Source organism: Chrysoperla carnea, chromosome 4 (assembly GCF_905475395.1).
Source record: "Chrysoperla carnea chromosome 4, inChrCarn1.1, whole genome shotgun sequence".
In the NCBI taxonomy this organism is placed as follows: Eukaryota; Metazoa; Arthropoda; class Insecta; order Neuroptera; family Chrysopidae; genus Chrysoperla; species Chrysoperla carnea.
The window spans coordinates 72,928,995-72,940,052 of record NC_058340.1 but is presented as its reverse complement, the minus strand read 5'-3'; the positions used below and the strand labels follow the sequence as shown (position 1 = coordinate 72,940,052).

At 29.7% G+C, this 11,058-nt stretch overlaps 1 protein-coding gene across 1 annotated transcript; it reads left to right on the top strand.

Annotated features, from left to right (window-relative positions):
• Positions 1 to 6,964, top strand: LOC123298920 (uncharacterized protein PFB0765w). The gene is made up of 7 exons (XM_044881020.1): positions 1 to 277; positions 413 to 1,286; positions 1,970 to 2,258; positions 2,546 to 2,722; positions 2,784 to 3,053; positions 3,636 to 3,968; positions 6,935 to 6,964. The coding sequence occupies exons 1-7, from the start codon at positions 1 to 3 to the stop codon at positions 6,962 to 6,964; spliced, it is 2,250 nt and encodes a 749-aa protein (XP_044736955.1).
• The last annotated feature ends 4,094 nt before the right edge of the window (positions 6,965 to 11,058 follow it).

Here is an 11,058-nt window from a genome sequence, read left to right as displayed (position 1 = left end):
ATGTCGAATTTTTATTCGGATCTATTAAATAGTAGTGAAAATGTAGATATTATGGATGATGAAGATGATTTAGAGATCGAAACGGATTTTCTAAAAGGTACACAAGAAAATATCGGAAATAAATCAAAGTCTGAATCAAATATATATGATGATAATCAAAATACTATTAGTAAACCGAAAACGGATCAGTTTAATTGGCTACTAAGTGATGACAATGATAGAAAAATGGATGCAAAAAATTTACGATTTCATGAGACTGAAAGTGATAACATTTTAGGTAATTATACTGATGGAAATTATATCGAAACTTACTTCTATCGAAAGTATTTCTTTCTCCTTGACAGCCGGGTAAAATATACCTAAATTGAGTCTTGAAAGGACTCATAATCTGTATAATTATTCTCTATTTCAGATGATATCAAGGACACAAGCGAAAAACCAAAATCGGCCATAAATCGATCGAAAAAGGAAAATATTTTAAGTGAATTATTTGGAGTTAAAAGTTCACCTCCTACTTCGATTCTTCATCCACCATCAGCTCCTGCTAAATCCGAATCGAATATCACACGCACAATGAGCTCACGAAGACCTCGAAGAAATTCGGCTGTAGGCGATCCGTTAGGATTATTTTCCTCGCCAGTGAAAACACAAAAACCTGAAGTGATTGAACCAGTAAAAATAGGTGATGCTAAAGTTGAAAAATCGGATAATTTACCTGATTGGTTGGCTGCAGGATCAAAACCTTCTGTTGTTCCTAAGCCTTTGACAACAAGTAACATTCCTACGACAAGTGATATTCCAAAGCCTGAGAAGAAAATTGAAATTGAGACTGAAAAAATTGATACTACAATCAAGTTGCCACAAGATAATCCACTCAAATCGGACCAATCAAGTTCTTCCTTATCAGTTTTACATCAACAAGAATCACAATTACTTTTAATGATGCAATTAAAACAATTTGAAAAACGTTTAATGGAAATTGAAACTCGACAATCAGAAGCGATTGAAAAACAGCAAAACAATTTTAATAAATTATTTAACGAGCACATAACGAATTATAAGAAATCGATTGATGATCAAATCATTAATCAACAAATGAAAATTAATGAACAAATGCAAATGTTAGTTTTATCGTCAACATCAACGCTAACAGATCAACAAAAATCAAATATTTGGAAAGAAAATATTCCAAAAGATGTACCTGAAATGCAAATGGATCATGCATTTATTGAAGAAATGAAAATTCATCATTCTAATGAACATTTAATGTTGGAAAATAGTTATAAGTAAGTTTTTCTTTTTATACCCTGTAATAGGGTATTATCGTTAGTCAAAAATAAATCATGAAATTTGAAAAAAGTTAAAATTTATGTAAAAATGTACTTAAATATTCTGATTTTGAGTCATAAAAGCACATTTTTCTTTTAAAATATTAAAATTAAAAATCGTAATTTTTAAATTGTATATCACGTGATCTAAAACGCGGGCAAGCCCTGCTTTGATGTCATATCGGTATGAGCCATAGACCATCAATTAGTTCAGTGTAGACAGCTGGGTATAATATATATATACATAGATAATAAGTATTTATATTTATTAAAATCAGATGTCTATGAATATATCTGTCAAACTTATTTGTGTTATTTCGTGTAATGATACCGATATTACGTCATCAATTTGCATGCCCGCGTTTTTTACAGTTTAAAAAAGATTTAAAATTGAATTTAAGTTTTTGGCAAGAAAGAGTGTGTATTTTTCCGAAATAAATTTTTGGTGGCTTTTTATTAGCAAAATCAACATTTTGAAGTTCTTTTTCAAAAATAGTAGAATACCCTATTATGTTTCGAATACCTACTCTTTATGTCACGCAATTCAAGATTTTCGAAGCATTGTGATAGAAAACTTCTCATTTCCGCATAGAAATATAATTCGAAAGATAATTTAAATGTTTTTGTTCATTTTCAAACAGGAAACGTATAGAAATCCTCGAAGACTCATTATCATCAAACGAATCAATATTTAAATTAGAAATCGAACGAATTAAACAATATTACAATGAACAAATTCAAATGTATGAGAATCAACTCGAATTACATGAAAAAAAATTTACAGAAAAATTAGACAAATTAGAACAAGATCATCGTAATGAAATCAAAAGTATCAATGAACATTACCAATCAATGATCGATACATTGAATTTAGAACATACAAAAGTGATTGAGAATATACGAAAATGTAAAATGAACGAACATTTAATTGTAACTGATTATAATTCCATAAATAATTTATTGAAGGAGGCACTAGACAAGTTCGAAAATAAATCAATTGATATGTTAGAAATACAAAATATGTTGAAAAATCAATTTGATATGCAAATATTTACGAAAGAAAATGAATTGAAAATAAGGGAAAAACAATTACAAAGTAAGTTTAAATTTTTGGCGACCAATAATGTTTTCTCAACACTCAAAATTATACATATTCCACAGGTTTGCTTGATAAAACTGAAAATCAAAATAAAATTTTGGAAAATGATCGATCAAAGTTAATGTTATTAGTTGAATCGTTAGAATCGAAACTAAACGAACAGAATTTAATTGTAAACGAATCAAAATGGACTTTTGAAAATCGTGAAGCTAACTTTGCAGCTAGAGAAGCTGCTCTAGAACGTGAATCAATACGAATGAAAGAATTATTCGATCGAGAACGCGCTTATATTGACGTAATATAAAGTTTTCTTTTCGCTTATTAAAGCGGTCTACTAAACTTTTCTTGATTTACAGAAAATGAAACAAGAAGCACTCGAAGAGAATGAAAAATTAAATGCTCAGATATTAGAGGCGCGTTTAACTTTAGCTGCAGAAAAATCTCGTTTAGAAACAGAAGGGAAATTGAAAAATGACAATAATTATGAAGTGTTAAAATCTCGTACGGAAGTTGATGCAGCAATTAAAGCTGCCCAAAATGCAATTGAATTAGCTACCGAAGAACGTAATAAACTGGCTGAAGAACGGCGACAGATTGAAATTGAAAGGCAATCATTACAATCCACTGTAAGTACGTCATTTGAAAGAATTGATGAATCCAGACAATCCACGAAGGAAGCTTCTAGCCCATCTCTTCATTCAGAGCAAGCTAAGCTCTTCCAGGAGCAACTTTCAGTTTGTAAACGAAATTTCCGGATGACTATTGATGTTTGCGTTCGGCAGCCTTGTACTGGAATGTTCCTGTCACCTGGTATCCATACCAGGTTTACAATCAATTGTTCCACCAGCTTATTTAAGGACTTTCGGTAGTCCTATGCTACCTTTAAGGTTAAGTAGACCCAGCTGAAGGATTTTATCGATGCTTGGCTGTCGACGAGTTTAGCAATGTCGCTGCACGTGAGAGTATTCAGTCTTATACATTCACATACCTCGTAAATAAATTTCTACTTAATACACGCTCCAATGAAATTGAGAAAACTCCACAACCTACCTTCTTCCTCTCTACCTTAGATTCGTCGGTATACAATACCACCCCCTTTGGCTTAACCAAGTACACACCTCATTTTTGCCTTGTTACACCTACACTTCTTTGTTTCTCGATAATAAAAATATATTTAGAACTAAACTTTGCAGTTAAAATTTTTATAGGAACGAAGATTATTAAAACGTGAAGATGACCTAAACAACATGCTAAAGCAATGTGAACGTAAAAAAGATGAAGCTGCGCAAATGTTAAATGAATCAAAAATGTTGGAAATGAAATATAATGAACAGCATAAAAGTTTACAAAATCAAATGGCTTCCTTGCGATTACGTGAAAAGAAGTTAGCTGAAGACAAAGTGTTAATATCAAAAGAGCGTATTGCATTACATCGAGGGGCAGGAGGTAATGAGCCATGCCCGACATGTTCTAGTGGCGTTCATTCAAACGAGTTTAGTAAAGATAAGTTATTGGATGAAATTGAATCAACTTTTGTACGGGTAAGCGGTCTACACTTTATCTAGTGAGTAAATCAAAAAATTATCTGTATTATTTTAGTAGCGAAACTCTAAATTCACTATTTAAAAGATTTCTAAAGATATGCGATTAAAATTAGTTTTGCAAATAGTTTAGATAACTCCAAGTTAGTTTTCAACAACATTACAAGTTGTATAAAAAAATAGCCAATCATGGGGACTGCCGACGGAAGTGAAAACTTAAAACTTCGGAAGAAATGTGTTTTAAATAATTTTTATTACAAATCATAAGTATCGCCATCTATGAACAGTAATCAGAAGTTACCAAAGATCAGAATTACTTAGTTAGTAGTTAATTGTACAGCCTTAATTATTATTACAAGGATGACGTTTTTTCGATTGAAAAAAGTTTTAGTTTCCTAGGTTTATGGTGTTATATCTGTAGCTATATTGATAGCATGTTGCTGACGATGATGATGATGACGTAGCATTGCTGACGCGAATCTATAAGATTTTACCTACCAAAAATTGTCTATAGAAGTTTTCACTTTCAATATAAATTAGAAATCTAGATTTATTGACCTCAAGGAATTCAAATTAATAAACTTTTCATTTATTTCTTTTCAGAATAATATCGACATTGATTTAAATAAAATTAAATATTCAGAAGATGTAGAAAAATAATTTTGTAAATTTTTTTTAAGTGATAAAATGGCTAGGCCATAATATTTTTGTACACTTTTTGATATAAATAATTTCAAGTAAAATAAAAAACTTTTCAAAAAAGCATTTTAATATATCTTTTTCCATTCAATTCCTGCGCCTTCACAGGCACTTAGTCAAAAAAAAACATATATAGAGTTTTCGATATAATCTGGGAGGGGCTTAAAACATAGATAATTATTTACACCTTGGAAGCTTTATATCTATTCCTAAAGAGAAGTCGCTCAAAAATTCCAAAAGGACGCCAAACAACGGATTCAATAAATTTATAAAATTACCGGAAAAAATTTTTTACTATCGTGCACCTCATTGAACGAGGCCTTGACTTTAAAAACCTACCAATAGCTTACCTCGTTAGACGAATATTACGCCATACTTATACCAATGAATTTCAGAACTTTGACTCCTGTATCTCAAAAGCCCAACGTAACTCAAATCACGAATTTTTTGACTTAAGGCCTACGAAGACTATTGATCTACCCATCAAGGAATCTCTCTAAGGTAGGTATAATTTAATACACAGTCCACGATAAAAATTTATCACGAAATATCGGATAAAACATGTTCGAAGGCAAAATTCTTAACCATCGATCGGATACTACAGTTAGGGTGCGAATGGTTAAAAATTTATGCTCTAAAAAGTGTGAAACTTCAGTAATGCCGAGCATTACTCCTAATTTTTATCTATAGGAAAAATTTTAAAAAGGGCTGAAAGTTATTGAATGAAAATCAAAGGAAAAACATTTTAGTATTTTTTATTGTACAAATATTTTTTTTTATTTTCGTCATATTTATCATCCATCAGATTTTTTTTACATTATTTCCACAATATTTATTTATAATTCTATTTTTTTATGTAGGATATAAAATTTACTAGAAAATCATAAAATTGACACAAAATTAATACACAAAAATTATTCATTTTTTTGTTTCAAAATAAAAAATCAATATAAAAAATATTTATCTATTCGAAATTAATATTATACGCTGTACTTATAGTTGTATGAATTTTTTTTTTTTAATTTTTCTTTTTTATATTCTTTATGGTTCTACATTACTAGAGCTGCGCATGATCTACAATTTTATAATTACAATACTCTGGTACAATAAAATTATTTAAAAAATCGTGATAATAAGGAAAAAAGTGATACATCTTTGAATTTTGGTACAGTTGTTTAATTGTTTGTTACAACATCGTAGCGAAAAATCAACTACTCAGGGGGGGGGAGGTTAGGTTAGAGTGGCTGTCCTGGGGGTGGGACACACTTAGACCATAGGGTCCGTTGTGATACCGTAAATGGGTTGGCCCATCCCCAGCCACTACTCCATGAACCATTTGGAGCTGTTTTAGAACAGCAAGAGGGCTTTGACTTCGACTGACTTTAGGTCGGAGAGGTCTTCAAAGAGAGGCTGGCTCAAGTAAGTCCATCTTCTCATGACAAGAGCTGGGCAGTGACAGAGACGATGAGACATTGCCTTCTCCTCGTCACCACTGTGACAGCTCCTGCAGTAGTCGTGATACACTGCCAGGCACAAGCGTTCAGCATGCTTGCCGCCCAGCCAGTGTCCTGTGATAGCCGCAACAACTTAGCGAACAGAGGCCCTTGGAAGTGATATGAGAACTTCGGAACGCCTGCGATTGTACTCAGACCATATCTGTCTTGTAGTACCACAAGTAAGTTGTTCCCTCCATCTAAGATTGGCCTTTTTTAGAATATCCTCTTTCAGGAGTAGCTTGCAGTTCGCAAATGGAACTCCCGGGTATTTATTGATGCTTGTGTCCGGTAGTATTGTGCCATTTCTGGCAAGCTCGTCGGCTTCACAATTTCCTGGAATGTCCCGGAATAAGGGGGCCGGGAAGCTTAATCCCCTTTTTGGGGGATTTAAAATAAAATCAGTTCTTTAACAAATTACAAGAAAACTCAATAAAAACAAAATTCGGATTAAAGTTGTAGCTAAAGTAATTTTGCACATTGCCGCTTTTTTATTCGACTTTTCAGCTCCAAAATTGACAAATTTCAACGATGCAAAAATTTTTTCCTTATAGATATTAAATTTTATTGTACTATGTCCTAAAAACACGTAAATGACCGAGACAATATACGATGATTATTTTTCTTTTTAATTTTTGGAGAATATCTACGCACCGGTTAGGTCACCATCACATTTTTTTTACACTTAGTTTCATTTTTTTTTTAATAGAAAATTAAACGTAATTACAAATTAGTTTTAATTAATTAGTTAATTAATATAAAGATTTTTTTTAGTGTGATAATAATCAAGATAAGATTAATTAATATATTTTTAGTTTAATAGTTTTTTTTGGTTTATTTAAGCTATTTTATGTGTCTGGTTTTTTGACAGTTGTTATTCGAAAAACAAACTGAAATAAACGAAACCAATTGGGGACATTATACCTTAAAATTTTATTTCGTTAAGTTAAATGCATAATTTTTTACGAGTAAGATTCTGATTAAAAAGATTTATTAAGTAGGAATATATTTGTTGGATTCCCTTCTTTATTTGGAAGTTAATTCAGAATCCGTGAAATTATAAAAATTTAATCAGAATTTGATTTATGAAAAATTATATAAAACGAATATACAAAACTTTTCCCGAATTTTATAAATTTCTGTTGTTCTTGTCTCCCAAGTCATTGTAGATTATGTTTCTAGATCATTTCGAAAAAACTCCATGGGAAGTATCTTAAAAGCGACAAACGTAACATTAAAAAATACCTTTTAAAAATTCAAGAAAATCGAACATGATGGTCTCTGATTTTAATGAATATAATTTTCTTAGTCTATTTCAACACAGATAATCGCGATTTCTTTATACGATTGGCTTACGGAGCATTGGGCGTAATTCTTGATTTTTTTTTTAAATCACTGCACTGTTCTGTGTGGTACCAAATTAATAGCGATAGGTTAAGTATTTTAGTTTTCGAATTCCTAATTATTTCGAAAACATATCAGCCCATGAAGTTTTTTAAAAATAAAGATTCAAATAGCGATATCTGATTCGTAATCAATTAATTTATTCAATCTTCATAAAATTCAAAATTACTCGTAGACGAAATTTCCCCTTTGCTTTAATAAACCTTTTATGGCAAATACATTTTTTGTCTTTTTCATTCATATACATGATTTTTCTTCTTTTTTTCGTCATTTTCAATAAATTTTATACTATAAAAAGTGAATACGAAAAAAATTTCGAAATTGGTAAGTACGAAATATAATAACAATAATTAATAATTACATATCATATTTTGAAAAATATTTGATTTTAATTAAGACACAAACCACTACTATAAATGGTGCCATCTAGTGATTTCACAAACCATTATAAATGGTTTCATTGATTTAAACTCTCAAATTATTAAATAGCACTGATTTAAACAAATATTTTTCAAAATAAAACTAGGATGGAATAATGAATATCAAAAATGTGTGTGTTTTTTTTTAAATGTTAATAATAATAATAATCATATTTAGTAATAATTAGTATTAATTAATAATTATAATATAATTAATTTAACATGATTTTTTTAATTTGTATTAGTATCCACAGATGTTCATATTAAATTTAAAACGCTGACAATGATTGAATGTTAAAAGTATCTCTTGCTGAGCACAATACACGAAAGTCAGGGAAACCGTGGGGGAGAGTCAAAAATAAATAAGAAAATTCAGGTGAAATTTTTGAACAAACGGATAAAGATCTAAATGTGTGACCAAAGGAATTTCGTAACGTCACGAAGAAATTTCTCGATACTTGTAGAACTTTATCGATCTTTAGTATTTCATATTAAGTTGAAGATTTTTGATCCAAGTCCGTAAATTTATCGAACATAGGAAGGCCATTTCACGATCGTCATGTTTAATTGAGGAGTTTTGTTTCTATGGAACTTTTTTTTTTAAATAGTCTTGCTTATAATTAATATTTCTATAGAAATAATCTTGTTTATCTATCCCCACGTAAGAAATCGATACCCAATTTCGAAAATGGTACCTTAAATTCAATGAATACCGTTTCTAATAGAAACTTAAGATTATTAGTAAGTCAGTGATTTAAACTCAGTATGGACATCTGTGATTGAGATTAATAAAAAATAATTATAACAAATAAAACAGTCTCAGCGGCAAGAATATTATCAATAATCAATGATCTATATTGATCAAACACTTTATAGATAAATATCTTTATTAAAATTGGCAGTAACTGGTTCATCCTCTTTTTTTTTTATATACAGAAAAAAATTTTGAAAATTTTTTGAAATTTTAATATTTTAAGGCCCTTCTACACGAATGACGAGTATATAACAACTAGTCGAGTTTAAGGTGGATAAATCAATGGCTGATTAATTTGCCTAAAATTTAGCTATTTTATTATTTACTAGAGTTTTTATGAATTCATAAACGTGTAAAAGTCAATTTCAATTTACATAAAAGGGGAAAAATCTCCTTCACGGAGATTTTGCATAACAATTTTGATAAATTCAATTTATAAAAATTCTCCATTCAAATTAAAAAATTTTTTTTTTCTTGGCACGGTTAAACTGCCGTCAAGAGACACACGGTATTTAATCATCCTGTCAAGATTTGAATGGAGTAAAATATTCCTGATTATAAATTTAAAATATTAATAATTTTATTTATTTAGGGTTTTTTTCAGAATTATTTATTAAAAATGTTTTCAGCAGACTTTACGATTCAAACTATGCGATTCAGCGCCATAAAGTTGATTGTTTACAATTGCACCTGAATCGAATGTTTTTAATTTTTTTACTATTGGTTTTTTTTTTGGGTATTTTTAATCAATTCTTAAAATAACGTTGAATTAATCGAAAGTTTGGATACTTGTTCCGTTAAATCAACTGCTAGTGGTCTGAGAGATTAATATGTTAACAAAACATTCACTCATTCATACTAACATGATCTTATCAAAATTAGTCTGAAGTCAAGTTGATACTCAATGTTTCCTTCAATATTAGTAGTTTGATCCACCAAGCCCACAGGGCTGAAACTCCGTTGTAGTCAATTTGTTTCGTTAACAGAGAAATATTACGATCTTTTTAATGAATACGTTATAAATTTCGATTTTTGCCCCAATTTCCTAGATCAGTTTCTTGTATTTTTAAAATACGTATTTTCGACTACCAAGTAGTCATCATCAGTAAGAATTAGCTAGTCGTGATAACTCTTATTATGAATGTTACTCTTTGCTAATTTGGTGGCGGACTGCAGACTGATACTTTCGTGTACCTACAATTTATACTGTTCACAGTATCTGTCAAATTGTAGTATCATTGGCACCAGCCAATCAACTTCCATCAGCTGACTAGTGCTGGGCCAATGAGAATGATACTTGTGCGCAAGCCTATTCTAGTATTTTTTGACGTTTAAAATAATAAATTACAAATCTAACTTGTGCAGTCCGCCACCAAATTAGCAAAGAGTAGCATTCATAATAAGAGTAATCAAGACTAGCCAATTCTTACTGATGATGACTACATGGTAGTCGAAAATACGTATTTTAAATATACAAAAAAACTGATCTAGGAAATTGTGGCAAAAATCGAAATTTATTTCGATATATCCTAGAGTTCTCATTTATTTTCTTCGATAATATTTAAATTATTACGTTGTCTTCAAGAACAAGATTCGATAATGTTTCGAGATCATCATTTAAGTATGATTCAAATCGGAACAAGTATGATTACTTCCTATTCATAATCAAAATATTTTTGAAAAATATGCTATAAATTTTCTCTTTGCTAAATTTTATATAATTTGAATTTACTTATTTACAAATTATTATTTTTTCTATTTAGAAATTTTGTTGTAATTTCTAGATTAAATTCAAAATTGAATTCATTTTCTTTAATTAATAATTAGATTAACAACATTCCTTAATTATTTTATTATCAGATTCTTTTTAAAGCAATTTTTTTTTGTAAAATAATTGCCACTGAGTTTTCCTTCCTTGAAAATGGAATAACAAAAATTACAATAGTATTAAAATTTTAGTGTGTGTCAAAAATTTATCTAAAAACTACTAATAAGGCTTGGTTGTTACAATTGACAGTTCAATTTAAGATTATGTGTTTTTTAAACCTATGATTAATTTTTCAGTCATAAGGCATGTATGTTAATTTATTGATGAGATATTTTTGAAATTTATTCTCCACTAAATTTGAAGCCTTCTCATTGGTTCACAAAAAGATTAGGGAACAAAAACTATCATTTTAATAAAAAGAGGACCAATCTAAATATTTGCCACAACCGCTACACACCCACGTTACATTAAATTTATTAAATTTTCATTTATTCTTTGTTCGCAAAATGATATAAAAAGCATGTGAGAAAAATAAAACAGTATAGTCAACAAC